Source organism: Gambusia affinis, linkage group LG08, assembly GCF_019740435.1.
Source record: "Gambusia affinis linkage group LG08, SWU_Gaff_1.0, whole genome shotgun sequence".
In the NCBI taxonomy this organism is placed as follows: domain Eukaryota; kingdom Metazoa; phylum Chordata; class Actinopteri; order Cyprinodontiformes; family Poeciliidae; genus Gambusia; species Gambusia affinis.
In genome coordinates this window covers 16,082,006-16,101,257 of record NC_057875.1, presented here as the reverse complement: position 1 = coordinate 16,101,257, position 19,252 = coordinate 16,082,006, and the positions used below count along the sequence as shown (strand labels likewise).

General features: G+C 37.5%; 1 protein-coding gene across 1 annotated transcript in view; it reads left to right on the top strand.

The window, feature by feature from the left end:
• abcc8 (ATP-binding cassette, sub-family C (CFTR/MRP), member 8) overlaps positions 1–19,252 on the top strand; it is a 63,559-nt gene that overhangs the window by 6,032 nt on the left and 38,275 nt on the right. Inside the window, exons 3-9 of the mRNA XM_044125341.1 lie at positions 1,474–1,615; positions 4,267–4,388; positions 8,237–8,403; positions 9,914–10,156; positions 13,393–13,581; positions 14,737–14,901; positions 15,496–15,651. Of these exons, the coding sequence (XP_043981276.1) occupies positions 1,474–1,615; positions 4,267–4,388; positions 8,237–8,403; positions 9,914–10,156; positions 13,393–13,581; positions 14,737–14,901; positions 15,496–15,651 (1,184 nt within the window). The remainder of the gene's footprint in view (positions 1–1,473; positions 1,616–4,266; positions 4,389–8,236; positions 8,404–9,913; positions 10,157–13,392; positions 13,582–14,736; positions 14,902–15,495; positions 15,652–19,252) is intronic.

Genomic DNA, 19,252 nt, shown 5'->3' with positions numbered 1-19,252 from the left:
GAAATCCTCCATTTCTACCAAAAAGAGAGAACAAATATTCAATCAGAATTTTGCCGAATATGTTTGTATGTATCATTCCACTGTTGGTAAAGAATTGTATTAAAACCAAACATTTGAATAAAATTCCAAAACACCCTAACACCACTGATTAGTATGTGTAAACGACATGCATGACCTGGGCATGAAACCATTTCCACTTGTTTTTCACCATCAAAATCTAAATAAATCCCTGAAAATCCTCAAAGGGTTAAAGCACAAAGTGTAGCTAAAAGAAAAAACCTTAACGTGAATAATAAACCTGCAGGGTTTCCTCCCTCACTTCAGCCACTCTGTGCTGATGTGCTTCCATCAACACCCTCTCTACTAAAGACAAACCTCAGGGGGTGCGAAATCTTCTCGGCTCACCTGACAAAACCTTTTATAGTCAGAGACCTATTTATGTACAGCCTGATGCCTGATGCACTCCATTGTGCCTGAAGTTGTGCAATGTCTTTCTCAGCTGGTGCTCACCAATTCACAGAGTTACATAAAGGCTAGTGTTCAAAAAAAGACTGGGAAGATGGACAGGTATTCACCAAGAGACCTTTAGCATCACAGAGCCAATCAGAGAGGAGGATTATTTAAGCTCAGTCATCTCCAAACCCTCCATAACTGCTGATAGATGAGCTACAGCCAAGCAGCCAGCGATTTCCTGATTTCCTGCAATTTACACATGTTGTCTGATGTAAATTAGTTCAGTTTTCACATATGCAGCGAAAGCAGCAGAATGATTTATGCCCATTTTCCACAATATTTGACTTCAATTTTCCGTGAACAGCGCTTGAGCAGAGTGAATGAATTTGCATGTGTGAAAAAGAGCTGAGGAGGAAAAGACGTGCTGCAGATCAGTCTGTGCCAACACTTCAGAGTGAAATAAACTGGCAAAAGTGCCAAAAGCACTAGAGTCTCTTATGTAACATCATAAGTCAAGAGTTTTTCTACAGCAGAGGTTGATATTTATCACATGAACTGCTTTTTGATGACTCACCCTTGCTTATTTTATGCTCCGAGTTAAAGCCAACATCTGTCCAAGTGACAATAATAAAGCAAATGGCTGAAGTATCATTCTGAGGTTGGCAGCCATACAGCTGCTTTCATCGCCTGCCAGGGATCGCCCAGTGTATTGAAGGGGACTATGAAATGAGCTTCTTAAACTCTGGCAGGCGGCCATTTTGGTCGTTTATTATCTAAATTGTTCAGCCTTCTTTACAGATTATAGTTCGTAATTATGTAACTACAAATCCACACAGGGCATAAAGTCAAAAAGGTTATTTTTTCAAAGCACAAGTTTATCTACTCATATTAACACAGATAATAAAAGCTGAGTTATCTTATTCTATCTTATCTTATCTTATTGTCTGTTTTTAAGATGCTGAGGTCTACGTCTCGGATAACTTCTGATATTTTCATTAGAATGTGTCTTTCTGGTTTCAGGTTGGGGCAGCCAGAGTTCAAAGGTTCACATCCATCACAGCACCTGGCTTCACTTTCCTGGACACAACCTGCGCTGGCTCCTCACCTTCGTCCTGCTCTTCATCCTCGTCTGTGAGATTGCAGAAGGCATCGTCTCCGACGGGTATGTCAACCCCAAATGCTGTTTTTTTGTTGTCTCGCTATGATTTCAGCCACACAGGTTGCACTCTTGTGAAAAAAACAGGGCATCCTCTGAATAGCAATGTATTTTCCAAGCTATAGAAACCTATGCATATTTAATTATATTTAACAAAACCAAAAATTTTAAGTGGAAGAAAAACAACATTAAAAACTGAAAAAAAAAAAATTTATATGTAAATTTCAAAATGGAATTTCTTGTGAGGAATAAATTAGTTTATGTTCAGCATAAACCACAACAGGATTCCTGGAAAATAGCTGTGATTCTTAGAGGTGGATGTGCCATGGATTAGAAATACTTTAGTACTTCAGTACTTTAGTACTTTAGTACTTTAGTGAAGCAGAACTGAATCCTCAACATGACAATGATTAAAAACTAAAAACATGCCAGATATTCCACCAAGGACTGTCTGTACATTAAAGAAATCCCTCAAATATCTCATAGCTGACAGTGATGAGTGGGAAAAACTTTTCTCAAATTTATAGAAGAAGCTCAAGGATGGATCTCACTGTAGCTATTTTAGTCAAGAGGGTCATCATTTTTCTTTGTCTAGAAAAAGCATTTTTATTTATATCTTTTGTTTTATGAGGTAAGATAAGGTAGGGTAATTTTATTTACATAGCATATTTTCAGCAACAAGGCAATTGCTGAGTGCAGCAACCAGATATTTGATGTCTATCTGTCATTAAAATTACTTTCTTCTCCAGAGATAAATAGTAATAATAATAAAAAAAAACTCACAAATAATATATAAACATGCTTTTGTAAGAACAAAATATTTAATGGTATGCATAATTCTTTTCACATGGCTGTATGTTGATACTTTTTTTGTGTTTTGGGTACAAATGATTGTTTTTCACTGCATTTGCTCATTTTAATGGATTATATGTGTGATATTTCATAGTTATCATTGATGCTGCACTTCTGAAATTATAAATCAGTGTAGCAGCTGAGATCATTTACAAAGTGAAAAAGGTAGTTTTGCAGTTTTGAATAAATGTATCAGTCACTGCATCAGAAAAAAAAAAAGCTTACCCAGAGTTGATTAAATTCACCTGGGTGGTTTAATGTCTGTGGAGGAAATCTGATCTTTTCCACGTTTTATTGTGTGCTCTATAATTTAATTTCACCTGGGATTCTTCTTGATTACTGCAAGGCTGTAGTTCCTCAGAGTGATTTTATTATCTAATCAAACACTGTTATCCACCTGCGATGGAAGCCGAATCTAATTAACTGAAATTGGCACTTCCCTGACCACCATTCGTCATCTGCATCAATGTCCTTATCGGATTTGCCCAACAGTGTTCAATTGGGATTAGCTACGATGTGGAGCGATCACGTTTGGCATCGTGGGTGGACCTGGATAGAAATCGAAGGAGGATCTCCTCTGGAGTCCAAAAAGCACATTGGAGAAGGTGTCAATGCTGTTTGGAAGAAACATTTCTCTCTTTGCTTATGGGGATATTAAGATGTAGTACACTTTGTGGCTCTGTTTTACTGCAGAACACTTTGGAGGTATGTCTGGCCTCCAGAGTTCACTGCTGGGTTTATGCACCATGAATTTGTAGGATTGGATAAGGTTCATTGTGAACTACATTGATGGAAGAATTTATGTTAAAACAAGAGAACCCCTGGAGTATTATAATCATTCAGCTTACTGAAAGCTGGATTTCAGAAAAAGCTTGTTCCCTAAATAACTTCTAATGTGGCAACTAAAAGACAAAGTTGCACATAAGCCCGTTAAAATGATTGTTTATATTTAACTGCAAAATTTCTAAACATTTCAAACATCTGCGCAACCACCCATAGACCAGGTTCACTGTGAACATCTGTATTTATACATAAAATTTGACTTGAAATGGCTCAAGTCTCTAAATATTTGAGTCTGGACAGCGATGCAGTTTGACATTAACTCAAGAGGACATTTTAGTGGATGCTGGATGAGGTTAGAAGAGGTTATTGAGTTTTCTAACGCTGAGCCAGTCATCCACCTGCTTCCCCAGCAGCTGGCACCATGAAGGCGAGGTCAGCTGGAGCCAAGTGTTGGAGTTTGTGTCCCAATTCTCCCTGTCACCAAATAAAAACAAGTCGATGAGCTGCAGAGACTTTACTGAGCCCTGCTGGTACCAAAACAACAGCATGTGCATCAGTTCAATTTGTAAAATTATATCACACAGTGTCCTACATATGTAATAAATCTGCGATGTTAGAAGTCGATCACACAATAAATGTGTTTCTTCGCTGTCTGTGTGGATTCTTTTTCACCATGGTGTTGTCAAAAGCAGTGAGTCAGTGTGTTTTTGTGCTTTTTGTACCTCAGTCTTTTGCACAGACTAGAGGATGGTGAGTTGTTGTTAGTTGGGTAGAAGAGTTCTCCATCTGCTCGCCGCTTCAGTTCCCTCTTTAGGCTGACCTCACTGTTGTTCTAAAGAGGGCCTGATGTCATGCCAGTCTATATTTAAATGTTTTTGTTTACATCTGGCGAGTTAAAAGATCTCTGCTGCTGCCGCTCATCGTCACTGAATCACAGAAATACACAAGAGTATCGTCAACATCCCTGTCATCAGTCTGAAGTATTTGCTAACTTGTTTTTTTTTTCTGTTTGACTTTTTTAGGTTCACCGTGTCTCTCCATCTTCATTTGTACATGCCTGCAGCTCTGGCCTTCATGGCTGGCATCACATCGATTGTCTACTATCACAACATCGAGACCTCCAACTTCCCGAAACTGCTTTTAGGTAAAGTCTCCTTAAGTCTTCAGTGAGGTTTCTACTCCAAATACGATCTGATAAAGTACTGCAGAATTTGCAGTTTTTGCAGGAGTTTTCTCTGTACTTTTGCATAAAATGTTCCACATCTTGTTGCATAGGAAAAGACAAATTAAAGCTGCTTTCTTTCCTGATGGAAGCACAGTAGCAAAAAACTTACCTAGTACCTAAACAGAGACACACCCTTTTCCATATACACTCCTAAATTTATAATTTAGTGAATAGTGGTCAAATCAAGAACATTTTTTCAGGTTTTAAATTGTATCTGCCATTGTCAGAACTAAATTGTCTTACTGTGTCATGCAGCATTAGGTTATTGATGATTATTAAGCCTTAAAGCACCAGGAACTCACTGATCAAAAATTCCTTTTGAAAAGTGGCAACACTATTTATCAAGAGTCCTGTGGGAGGCTATGGGAAAGATTAAGCTTCGGTTAAATCTTCATTCTTTCCATAGCAACCACCTGAGAGTTATAATTAATTTTGTTATTAACACATTAACAATAGGAGAAAATAAATTTTCTGTTTACTCTCACAACAAGTAAAATTTGCTATTAACTTATAATAGGAACTTATAGTTTGTTAACAGATTCCCAAAACCACGACCAGCTGCCCTGGTTGTTGCTTTCTGTGTCATGACATGTTCATGACTGCGATGAGTCTTGGCACCGTTTGAGTTTCTAAAGTATTCAGTACTTTGCAGATGGTTGTACATTACCTCTAAGTTCTTGCTATTTTGTTTCATAGTGCCCAGGCATTCTTGCCGTCTTGCAAATTGATCTCGATCAATAGCTTTCCAGACTTTCTGAAGGTTTTTCAAAGGTTATCAGTTTGAAAGATTTCACTCAATTTTGATCCAGCTTGTACTCATGAAAGCACGTTTTGCAGTGTGCGCAAGAGATAAGCATGCAAGACAAAATGGGTAAAAAAAAACTAACTAAAAAAAAACTGAAACATTTACAGTAAATGAACAGTATTTAAAAGTCACATGTTTGAAACTCCAGCACAGACTGTTTTCTATTTGGGGTTCTTAATGCCTATCACTTAAGAAATGAAGTAAATTTGTAAATCAGGTTTTGACCTGAGTAACTCACAAACAGGGAGTCTTAGTTTGATATTCCTTCAGTATCACATGCTCAACATTGTGACTGTGATTATCTACAGATAATTTCTGATAATTTTTCTTGACAGTGACAGATATTTTATTTCTGCAGGCCAGATTTTAGTAAACTTAATTCAGTCCCCACCTGTTTTCATGTTTAGCGGTTTGCTTTAGTTAGGCTAAGGTTAGCAGAGCTACTTCTTGTGCTTCAAGTCGTATTGCGTTTCTTTGAACATTTTGAAATGTATGGACTAGTCCAGGGAAACACCGCCGATATGTGAGATACAACATAAAATGTAGACAAAGTGTAGAGCGAATAACAGGTCATACTCTGGAAGCTGCAGCAGCAGACACAACCTCGATTTCACTGTGAACATTATTGCTATCGGTGAAATAACTAAATTGTTAAATCAATAAAATAATTAGCACAGCCTATTTTGCACGCTATGGTTCTACAATTGTTATAATTATTAGTGTGTTGTCAATAATGATTATCCTGCAAACATTATTTTTACTTCTGAGAAACAGCATGTGAACAAGGAAGACAACAAAGGACCTTACCTGAAGCTTTGCTAACAATTAACAGGAAAAACGGCCATGACTGTTAAAAACATGGCTGCATGTTTTGCTGCAGTGACAACAGCTTCAATAGTGTTCATCAAGTCTGCCTTTACAGATCAGTTTTCTCTGAATTATTCTCATTAGGATTCTTGTTGTGTTGAATATGTTGAACATTCTTTATTATGTGGGCCCTTGTGAAGCCATTTGCACATGGATAGTTCATTAGTTTCAGATGAGATTTTAGTGATTGAAGGTGATATCTATGAGAAGGTGCCTAATTGTGCTCCAGTCTTTTTGTGAGAGGAATGAACAGTTTTCTTGTTTGCATATTTAATATTGTGACATTTTGTTATGGAAACACAGAGATTTCAGTGATCTGCCTGCTAATGATCTCAGCTGAAAAATGAATAAACTATCAGAGTTCAGGCCTCATAGTGTTGGAGTTAACTCCTGGAACAATTGCTCTGTTGATGCTCCTCTTCCTTTGGTGTAGTTCTTCTTTTCTTCTTGCTCTCCATTAATTATTCTGCATGCAACCTTTGCCGTTTTACTCCCATGGAGTTTCCAAGCTGTCTTTGGCTTTTTGCCTTTAAGTCTCCATGTCGCAGCCAGACAAATATTAATCTTTCAAATGGAGGCTGACGATCACAAGTAATGCCATCAAAATTCTTCATCACAAAATATGTAAGCAGTATTTGGATGGATGTTGTTCACTTATGTTTTTTCTTATATTCACCATCAATACGATACATAGAAAACGTTTTTGGTTGTTTTTCCCAGCTATTTTTACTTTGAGCCTCTCAGAGTTTGGAGTAAACCATCTGGGCTGATCCTATCAAAAATCTCATTAAACAAAAGTGACACTCTGATCTTCTATATTAAAATTGACCTTGAAAGCTGCTAGGTGTGCACTGAGGATAAACTCTCCCAGAAACAAAATTAGGGTTGGGAGTTAGATAAGCTGTCTTTCATACTGTGAGAAAGAAAACATTTAAAATGCTTTGCAAATGTATTTATGCCCTTTAAACATTTACACATTTTGCCATGTTAAAACTTATCACCTTTAATGTACTTAATTTTACACAGATGTGGTGCTTTGTAGATGTTAAAGCAGATGTTTGTGTTTTTGCTATATCTTCTTAGTGGCTTTTGGTTAACAGTACTGTAGGTTGAATTTTTTATGGCATTTTTCTTACCAATTTCCCATTACAACAGGATATGAGGAGTGCGCCACTAATCGTTTTCCTGCTATCAGATTCTCCTGAGTTGTAAATTTCTGCAGCTTCTCTGGAGTTCCACTGGGCCTCTTGGCTGCTTCTCAGTAATGTTCTCCCTGCCAGGTCTGACATGTTAGAAAGACCTCTAAGCTACACCATACTGTGTTTATTTATAAAGCAAGGTTAAACCAAGTAAACTACAGGACAGCGTTAAGTCCCAATAGCACAAGAATATCTGAATAACATGCAATAACAATCTGTGTCATACTCACATTCCGTTAGAAGTTAAATAAGTCACCAAAACTCTTAAAAACAAACCAAACTTAAATTGATCCTTAAATAAATAGGCAGTCAGTGCATCATGTCATGTTGTTTCTATTTTCAGATGATGGCTGTAACAGAGCCATCATCTATGAGATGCTGAAAGCTTGTGACGTTGTTTTATAACCTAATTCTGCTTTAGCTGTCAGTGGATCACATGGAAGCGTTTTGGGGGTGAATGTTAAGGGGTTCAAATTTCCCCAACAATATGTCTGACCTGCCTGCTGTCTCCTTTGGTCTTTATGATTCTACGTGTTCACTAATGTTCTCAACAAACCTCTGATGCCTTTGCAGAACAGCTGGATCAATACTGAGATTAAATCACACACAAGGATGGAACAATCTGAATAAAATACACTATTGTTTGTGATTTTTAAGTGACTTAAATGGTGTAATAAATACCTTTCCATGGCATTGTGTTATTATTATAGATCTGGCTGATGTATTTAAAAAATATATTGGAAAAAAAATGCAGATGACAAAATTCTTCAAGTTTTGACACTTTGATTCATTAAAGTGGTTTTTAATTTAAATGCTGCCCTCTGGGCAGTTTCTTTATCTTCTCTGCTTGCTTTGTGATTTACTGCTTCTCTCTGATCTTTGTGACTTTTCCACAGCCCTGCTGATCTACTGGGTGCTGGCGTTCATCATGAAGACCATCAAGTTCGCAAAGTACACCGAGCACGGCATCGGCCCCAGGCAGCTCCGCTACTGCATCACTGGACTTCTGGCGCTGCTTTATGGACTTCTACTGGCTGTGGAGATCAACGTCATCCTAGGGAGGGTGAGTGTTCGTGTGTGTGTGTGTGTGTGTGTGTGTGTGTGGGTGTGTCATCTTTTAAGCGAAGATGATTTTTGATTTGTGATGCAGTTTGCATTGAGATGGAAATCAATAGGCTGGAGGATTGCTTTGTGGGTTTTAATGAGCCGTAAATACAGATTTATTGATACTGGTGAATGTGACTTTGGTGAGGATGTTTGGTTGGATATTACTGCTTTGATGTGAAAGCAACACAAACACGTATTTTCACACACATGTACAGAAATACAGACTTTTGCAGGTTAAATTTATTTGAAGTTTACTACTGACATGTCCACAATAATACTATTAGCAACAAAAAGTTGACGAATTAGACATCAGCTTTGGCATTTCAACTGATTAAAGGATAAAACATCAAAACATCCATGATTTTCAATTAGATTTAAAGACAATGCAAAAAGAATTGTGGAAACAGCAAAGAGCCTCTCAGGTTTATTGACCACAACAAGAGCTACAGCTGACATCTGTCTCCTACGGTTTAAATGTCTTTCAGACCTTTAAACTCAACTTATTTCAAGTGGCATCCTAATCATGTCTTTTGTTTGCATTTTATAAATTTTTAGACCAAAGTTATGCCTTCCTGTTAAGATTATTCATTTTCTAACATTTACAGCTAACCGCCTTACCCTTTCTGAGCATAAAAAGGAAAATGCCAGTACAGAGTACATTTGTTTGTCTTTTTCCTGTGAACACTTTAGCCTGTTTATCTGTGTTAACCCCAGATCTGAGCAAACATCTGTTAGTGTGCAGGTTTCCCCGGGGAGAAACTCCATCACGCTCTGTCTGTCGAAGCTCTGTTTGTTATCTGCTCTGTTATAAGGACTTAAGTGATCTGGCCTCCATGTGACCTGCAACAGTTATCCAAATTAAATATTACTTATATGATTACGTGATTCCCTTTGTCAGTGATCCATTTGTGGCTTTATTTCTTGAGATTTACTGTCGACATGGGGAAAATAAAAATGTAAAAACTGTGTTGTACATTCATTTTAATCATACACAATTTCTGGGGTGCCATGGGCTAATTTTAAATACAACTATTAATATTTCCCTTAATTTATTAATATGGATACATGTGGCAATATATAGCACATTAATCTGTCCTCACACAGTAAGTGTGAAAGCACTTACTTATCATGTCAGTTATTTAACTCTGTCAGTTTTTATTTCATTTAAAAGGTTCACCTCAGGTTCACATCAACAGTTCAGCTTTTCCAAGTTGTCATAGGATTATAAGACAGCTTGTTATCTATGTACAACGACTGTGATTTATCTTGCAGCAGCTGTGATTACGCCAACTAATAATAGTGGGTTTAAATAACACATCTTTTGCATTTTAGCTCTCCAAACCAAAGCTCCTCCAAGTTTTGATTTCTTTGTAATTAGACGTTTTTCCAAATTATTTCGGTCGGTCTTTGTTGCCATGTCTTGGGACTGTTTTGAATAATAATCAGACCTCTCCTTTCTGTCGCAGCGCTACATGTGTTTCGCCAATCCGACAGATGTGAAGCCCCCGGAAGACCTCCAGGACCTCGGCGTTCGTTTCCTGCAGCCGTTTGTCAACTTGCTGTCTAAAGCCACCTACTGGTGGATGAACACGTTCATCACGTCGGCTCACAGGCGGCCCATTGACCTGAAGGGCATCGGCAAACTCCCCATCGCCATGCGGGCGCTCACCAACTACATAAAGCTCCGCCAGGAATTTGAAGAGCAGAAGGTGAGCTGTAAAAGATACATGCACTTGGTCACAGAATGCATAAAATTTAGATCTACGTGAGAAAATTAGATAAACACTACAGAAAATTTGATTTCTGTAGTGTTTAGTTTTTCAGTTCAATTATGAATTAAACAAGTAACTGCAAATGATTGAAATTCCTGAATAACAGTGAACTGTCTAAGTGCATTTTAACACAATTTTATGTGATTATTAACACATAGTTTTGAATAGTGTATTCAAAGTAGATGATACATGGTTTTAAAAATGCTTTACTAATTAAAACTTAAAGAAATATTGTCTTTAAACTCCTTTTCTCTAATGCCCCTAAAATCTGGTCAAATCAGCTAAGAGTCTTTAGAAAACACTAGATTGTCCATTTACTGCAAACCTACTAGGATGCAGATGCAGGTCTAAGCTAACAAAATGAAAGCTGCTTTTTTTAAATGTAATTATCTTAAGTGGGAACCAAAATCAGATTTTCCACTCTAAACCAAATTAAAGTAATTCTGTGTTCAGAGTGTATCAAGTTTTTTCCTGGATGCCGCGACTTCACTTTTTTATTTATTCAGTTTTCCTCTGTCAATTTTGTGTTTTTAATGTCTCAGAAGAATATCTTTGATGCAGCCTGTCTGACGTGTGCATGGAGTGACCTCTGAACCCTGCAGTCCTACTTTATTCAGCTGTTCTCATATGAAAGCAGGTCATGAGATGATTCAGCCCGGTCTGTTCTGGGATTATTAAACTTTATTTGGGCTTGCAGTAAGCTTTCCAATAGTGTAAACAGGAAAATGCAATCAGGCACGTCCCGTATCTGTGTTTGCACAATGTTTCTTTACATTCCTGTCTGTTTATTTTAGATTATATTACAATTTTTTAGTTGTAGCTACATGTTGCAAAGCGCTTGTCTCTTGGCACTGTTAGAGGTGTTAGATAGATTTATGGCTCTTATTATATTTACCGTGTTATGCAATTGCAGATTCACACCGTATCAATGGTTTGTTGAATTTCGCAGATGAGTTAAAAGTGATGCTTTGACTCATTTTGGTTTTACACCCATACAATTCAACTGTTTTCCTATAGACAGACACTACAAATAAATAATGAAAAAATTAAGGGGGTCTGCTTGGAAATAAATTAGCATTTTCAGCTGTGGCAACTAATTGTGTTTGTTGCTAAGCTTGACTTATATGGTAAAACACCTTGAAAATGTTTCGCTTCTGTTGTTTGGTAACTCCATTTTGTTCTTTGGGGGAAACAAGGAAACAAAATCTCAACATTCTTCTGAATAAGAAAAATTTATCCAAGTATGTTGCAGGTATGTTTTGCTTAACATGATAAAAATAAAACAATATTACAATGTTTCTATTTGGCACTTAAAAAAAGAAAATGTTTCTATAAAAATTATGTACATAAATTGTTAAACTGTTATGACGTTTCTGTAATGTTGTTAGAGAAAATCTCCAGAAAAATATGTGAGTGTAATATTAAGTGATAATAAAAATGCAACTGGTTTAGTTGGAAAGTTTAGCGGTATGAGAGACAGTTTCCGTCTCTCTGGACTCCTTATTGATCTCACCCTGAGCCATTCTTGTTCTAATGCCTGTCTAAGTTGAAAATCTTTCCTTTTCCCTTCATTTGCTCCGCTCTGGGACTCCCTCTGTCTTACTGATGGACCGCGTGTCAGGGGTCAGACGTAAAGGGCCTCCTCCACAGGGTCGTTGTTTTCCAGTGTTTGTTGGTTCATCCGAGAGTCGTCACTGCTGCGTACGCGTCCGGTGTGACCGCTACTCCGCTTCCTTCCGGCAGGAGCGAAGGATGAGAGAGAGGCTGAGAGATCCCAGGGGAGCGCCGGGGAAGGGCGGTGGCAGCGGGGCACTTAGAGGGGGGTCTGAAGACGCCGGGTCATTCCCATTTATCTGTGAACGAGGTGACATCCCGACCCCTGAAGGACTGAAAGCGCTGCTCTTCATGGGAAGCTAGTTCTGCTCAGAGAGTGTGAGAAGGAAACAAAATCCTCCGTAGCTGTTTGAACCTGGGGAAGGAGCAGAAGATCTGTGTCTGTGTAACAGCGATGTGTGTTACGCATGAAAACTAGGAGCTAAACAGAAAGATAGAGAGACATGGTAGCAGTCACGTCTGTTCTCACAAATCTGAGCATGACTCACTCATGTTCACACAAATGCACACACACATGCACACACACACACACACACACTCAGCATCCTGTTAAATGACCGTCCAGATGTTTTCCTCTGATCCTAATTATCTGACTCAAAGTGTTCAGAATAAATTACAGCCTCAAATAGATTTTTAATTACCAGCTTGTTTTTTTATTTATGTACTGAAGCATTTAAAGTAAGAATAACCTTGAATATATTTGCTGTCTGATGTTCTGCATTGCTGACATGATCATTTCCACAGCATTTATACACACTGCGCACATCTGAGGGTCTCAGAAACTTTCCATTAATCATGACATCCTCTGATGTAGAGTGACTGGAGCCGTTGAGTTTCCCTCATTTTGTGGTTTTCTGCTGCAGATGATGGAGGAGCACTTCACTTAATTGTGCTTTTTGCGCCCACACATTTATTTCCCTTTGCTCTATTATTGCTCTTTAAAACTCTGAGACAGTTTATTTTCCTTTTGTTGGGCTGCCAGTTAAATTTCTTGGAGAAGACGTAGGATCTGCAGCAAGAGGAAATGATCCAATTTTATTGCAAACTACCAGCTGGTGACACATAATATTACTAATAGATGAGAATTAATATGCAGAATAATTTATATTTTTAAAAACCCTTTAAGGAAAATATAATTGTATGTCGCCAAATTTAAATGAGCTCCATTCAGTAAACACAGTTTGCTGGAAGAATTCACATCCATTCATCACTGCCAAGAGTTTATATTAATGTTGGACTTTTACGAATTTATTTAAATTGTTCTTTTAACTATGCAAAAAACAAAACAAACAAACAAAAAACACTGCAAGATAAAGGGAAACAAAGATTTGGTGTACAAATTTAAATTTGTAGATTTGTTTTTCTTATACTCAGAAGGTCAAAATTATGCATCCATGGACAAATACCTTAAATAATTTCGATTACAAGGTAGAGTATTTTTCCAGTCTGGCCTCAATTCTGGAATTTGGTTACAATCCCTAAATAATTTTGCTTACCATGCTGATCACTTTGATTCCAGTTGTTGTTTTTTTTTGTTTTTTTGTTGACCTCTCGTTCAGAAGTCTCAGGACACTGCACCTCAAGGCCCGAAGTGGATCTGGCTGGCTTTGAGGAAAGCTTTCGGCAGACCTCTCATCCTCAGCATCACGTTCCGCATCATGGCTGACCTGCTGGGCTTCGCCGGCCCGCTCTGCATCTCTGGCATCGTTCACCACATCAGCAAAGACAATCGTACCATCCAGCAACCAGTGAGAGTCTTTCTAGAGTGCAGAAACGCCACATCCTGCCAACTATGTTTGGTCTCTATTGCAAATATCTTAGTACGCTTGAAAAGCAGACAAAACTAACTTACAAGTAACTCTTCAGCAAGATACAAGAGCTTGTTTTATATCAATAGTTCCTTAATAGTGAAGAGGAAATATTTGTTCTACTGGTAGATTATTTAATTTTAAACATGGGAAAATGTCTTGTCATAAGTGAAATAATCTGCCAACAGAACCAGGACTTCTTAAAATCAATATTAAGGAATAATAGACTTAAAACAAGCTGCTATTTCTTACTTAAAAGTTACTTGTAGGTTAGTTATGTTTAAAGTGCACTGAGATATGTGCACTTGTGCACTTGAAATAAAACAAGATAATATTTTTTGTTTTTGCAGTGGAGACAGAACCACTTTGCATGTAACACAGCTTAATAACATAATTAATTAATTTAATTTAAAGAAAAATATTTTAAACATTTGGGAGATTTTGAATCACAACCACAACAAAAACTGATAATTTTGACAGCCTCATCTTTGGCTCTTAAAGGTCACAGTTTGGTGAGACACATATGATATTCTCCTTTCCCCCCATCCACTTATGCTAAACTGTTGAAATATTTATGAGACCTATTGCTGCTGAAGCTCTTTCAGCTTCTTAGATTCCTCACAGTGCAGACTCAGAGCCATTCAGGCCTTTTCCTGCACCAAAGAAATATTGAATATTTGTTGCAGGGAAGCAGATGTGAGCTTTAATGTACAAACTTAATTATAGAATCACAAAAGGACTCTTGAGTCCATGAAATGGAGTCAGAATAGCTGCTCAGTTTAACAGAGTAGCTGAAAAGTGGCTCCACTTTAGGATGTGACAACTTAACTCTGGAGAAAAGAAAGAAAGATCAGACATTGAGGCACAAATTAACCAGTAATAATCTATAGAGGATTTCCACTGAAAATGGGGTTAGACCTTGAGGGCTCTCCTTTATCCTATTTACAAAATGCTTTCTTTTTGAGGTTTTGTACTCACATAAGAGACGGCATTGTTGACACTGAGGATTTCTTTCTGACTTTGAGTTTGCAGCTTGAATAACAATAAAGAATCCTTCAGTGTTTCTAGTTTTCCCTCTGCTTCCTGTCCTTACAGATGAAGCTTTTTGGCATCTATTTCATTTCATCCCAAGAATTCCTGGAGAATGCGTACGTGTTGGCAGTGCTGCTCTTCATCACTCTCCTCCTGCAGAGGACCTTCCTCCAGGCTTCCTACTACGTCGCCATCGAAACTGGAATCAACCTGCGAGGAGCCATACAGGCGAGATGTCCTCCAGAGATTTTTAAACATTAAAAATCTTTTCAATTCTCTTGGTTGAAAGCTCAGTTTTAGTCATAAAGATGTGTTAGGATGCAATTCTGTATTAAAATGAGCAAATAATTAGTCATAATAATGTTTAAGATCACTATTAAATTCAGATTCACATCCAAATTTGGTGTCCATGAGACGTTCAAAGCCTGAGATATTGTTTTATAACCCTGCTTTAACCTTTTACCCAGCTTTATCCTTGACTTTTCTGCTGTACTCTTTCGTCTTCATGACGTTATTTGTTCTCTAATGTTCTCTGAGATTAAACAGCAGACAGATGGACTCTTTAATAAGACTCCTATTTAATAAATAGGTGAATTTTGAAGGCAATGTGATGTAGTAAAGAGAGGCGAAAACAAATCCAAGGAAAATTTTCTATTTTGTCTTTATTAAAGGATTTAAAACAAATTCATTCCTCCTTTCATTTCCCTTGAATCATTTTGCTGTCACACACCACTTTGGTTTATTCTGTTTAGGCATAAAAAGCTGCGTGAAATAAATTAGATTTCTGGTTGTAATGTCTTTGAATATCATTTTTCTCCCCAGACAAAAATCTACAACAAAATCTTGCGCCTGTGCACTTCCAACATGTCCATGGGAGAACTCACCGTCGCTCAGATTTGTAACCTGGTTGCCATAGATACCAACCAGCTCATGTGGTTCTTCTTCCTCTGTCCTAACCTGTGGGCCATGCCAGTGCAGGTTGGAAACATGTTTTTGTCTCCTTTTGTGTGCATGTTTTGAATGCATGTGTGTACTTTTACAGTTCATTTCGTCGTCTCTGTCTTCCATAGCAACAACGGGCAGCAGAAGGTTTGGAGCATAGATTCTTGCAAAAACTTAATAATCTCCTTTCTGTGAGGCGTTTTGATTTGTTTGTATGTTCTGTTCCCTTTTCTTCCTCACTAAGCGTCATTATAAAGCTACTATATTTGTGTTTTTGCAACATGTTTCTCCTATTATTCCACAAATACGTATCTGGATTTGCTTGATCTCTTAGAGCTCACTCAGCAGGCATTTTTACTATGTGGGAAATAAAGTGATGTATGGTGAGAATTGTGAGGTTGAGAACATTAATCTTCAGTATTGGATGTTATTGCCGCAGTAGGCGTTAAATTGATTCTCTGTTATTGTGTGCAGTCTATTAGAAAGCTCTTAGTTTCCCCAGTGAACAGGTTTTTTAACCCTAACCCTAACACCAATGAGGACAAGGAAAATGAGAATTATAAACAGCTTTTAATGGAGCTACTGTTTTAGCAAACCCTAGAGGTTTAATAATATTTGGAAATTCATCATCGCATGATACTTACTCACTTCAGGTTTAATTTAAGTTGGTGGGAAGGTTTAGATGATTTAGAGGGCTGTAATATCCTGAGTGCACAACCTGAAATGTGCTTTGTTGGTGTTTCTGAACATGCACAACATTTAGCACATACAGCCACTGTCTTCAATAAAACCATGTTTAGAGGCCAGGCTAAGATTAGCATGTTTACATTAATAATTTTGATTGTAAAATATATACGTGTGGCTCCAGTTAATTGTGTGTTGTCAAGACTCACAGGTCAGACTTCAATTGAAAAAGTCAATTTGTTTGGGCTTATAAAAGTTTTGACAGTGCATCTTTTATAATCTGTTAAGTTTATCAAAGTCTGACACTGACCGCCTCCATATGCTTGACCAGGTCGCTGAGATGATACGTAGGATTGGATCAGGATATCCTTTGTATTTATCGTACATTGTGACAGTTTTAAACAACAAAAACATTTTTCACTGCTCTCATTCTTAAAAGAAAACTTGATCAGTTTATTTCCACATTAGTCAAACCGTGCTTATCATTATTAAATAGCTATTTATAAAAGAAATACTTTTTCTGCACTTGAATGTTTTTTATGACTTGCTATCAACATCTTAAAAAAAGCCTTGTCACCATTTTGGTTTTTGGTCTCACTAATCCCAGCTCAAAACAAACGTTGGTTCTTTTGCATAGCCGTGCTGTTCTGCAGCAAAGTGTAGTCACATCGGAGTAATTTTTAGAATATCTTTCGTGTCTTTTTATGTCTTTCCAGTAGAAAATTCTTTTGCAAAAACATGTTTGTTTTCCAAATGAGAATAACAATTCAGAGCCTTATATCATGTTGAAAGACTGAAGAGATAAAGCAAAAACATAAAACAAAATCTTTACAATATTTTTTAGCCAAAAATAAATAAATAAATATGAAAAAAATCAAAGCGCTTGTACCATTCGATTTAATTTTCCACCAGGCTGAACTCAAGGGATTGCTTTTGTTTATGGTGTGATTTTGTTTCTGCATACAATTTTAATGCAGACTCAATACCAACAGCAAATGAACAATTCTCTGCAGGATTTTATGCGGATGTAGAACGTCAGATTCTGAACCCGCTGCGAACTAAACTGTCCAGCAAACAGTGACTGTGCTGACATTATGTCTCGTTACAGAGCCACGGCAAATAAAATAAATCTGTGCTTCACCTGTCATGGGCACTTAAGGCCTGCTGGTGTTTCACATGTTACACCAGCATTTTTATTCATCATCAGTGCTCATCTGTCTGCCTCAAACTTTGAGTGAATCAATTATTCATGAACTTTGCTGACTTCTCCTGGGACTTGATGAGTCAGAGAGCTTTTGAATTTCACCTTAGGTGAAAAAATCCATAGAAAAAAGTTTCTATGAATTTTGACTCTTTAGGTTCACCAGATGATACCATGAGCAAAAGCATATTACTCTAGAAACATCTTGAAGTCAAACAGCAGCAACCGCAGTGAAGGGGATAACATGTTTATGGTTAATGTTTCTGTAATGTCCATTTATTTTTAAGCCAATTATTAAACAAAATATATATATTTTTTTCTTTGATTTTAGCTATAAGCCAAACATTGACTGGGTCAGTTTAGTACCAGAGGTGCTTGTTGATTTTATTTTCATCAAATTAGCAACAGGAGCATTAAAGAGGCAACAAGGAGACAACCAACTGAGACAGAAACCATATTACCATTTTCATCATATTTAAAAAAAAATAAAATAAAATGTTTTCAGTAGTTTTGCATTTGGATTTGGCCAGCATCAACACGGGTATCAGAAGGAGCTCCCTGCACCTGCAGAGGTTACACAGGTCCAACTGCAGCGATATCAATATGTGTGTTTCCCAGAAAGTGTGCTTGGTCACCCAGCACAGCGTAAAGAGCAGAGAGGACATTCCAGGAAAGAGGAAGTCATTCTATGAAGGCTTAACAGGACAGGAGAAAGTTCTTAACCCATCAGTACCTGCTCTTCTGTTCTAGGAGCAGCAAGATGATCAGTGTGGGAGCCAAACAAGACGGCCCCCAAACAGGTCACTGATGTGAATGTCTCTGCCTGAACAATCGGAAACAGACTTGATGATTGTAGCTGAAAGCCTGAAACTCCTTTATTGAACCCTGTGATTTCTGCCTGGCACCCTGGAGCCTTTGCTATTGCAACTATCAACTCATTTAAAATCGTCCAGTGTCCAAAACCCAACAAGTCTCAGAGGTCACCAAACATCAAATCACTCGCATTGGTTATCAGCAAATTTATTATGTCTGAAAATAAATTCTTGACCACTTCCATGGATTTAAAAGACTGCACTGACAAAAGATGAAGAAAAGTTGTCAGATTAACATTTAAAAAAAGAATAAACTTTAAAAATATAAGAGTTAAAAAGTGACTGTAGATGAAATCATGCCCAAAACTAATTCACAAATATCTCTGTATCGCTAAAAACACTAAAAAGGAAGACTTCTCAAATAATAACAAACCAAACAGTGAAGAAGATAGATAACTTGAATGTACTATTTGCTAGGCTCATGATGATGAAATAAACAGAATCAAATTTGGCAAATTCACATGAAAAAAAAAATCTAGTCAAAATCCAACTGGTTTTACATTACATATAAAATACCACATCAGACTGAGTAAATCTGACAGTAAAGGGAATGGAGAAGCCACTGAGGATGTTTCTCTACCTGCAGCATTGCTCAGTGTGACTGGTTTGACTGGTCCAGATCTTAGAGGAGCTCCCATCCTCCACAGCATCAGACGTTTGTCTCAGCATTGTGAGGGCTGCTTTCACTCACACAGGAACCAGAGAAACTATTTTGAAGGTGTTTTTAAATTCAGCTTCCCCATAGTTTTGTTCTTCCCATCAAGCAAACCGGAATTTTTGTGAGCAGCGTATATTATGACAACAGACAAAAATGTTTGACATTTAGGTTTGACAGCTAATTTCCAATTTCTCGCCAACCAAGCTTTGACGAACAAAAAGT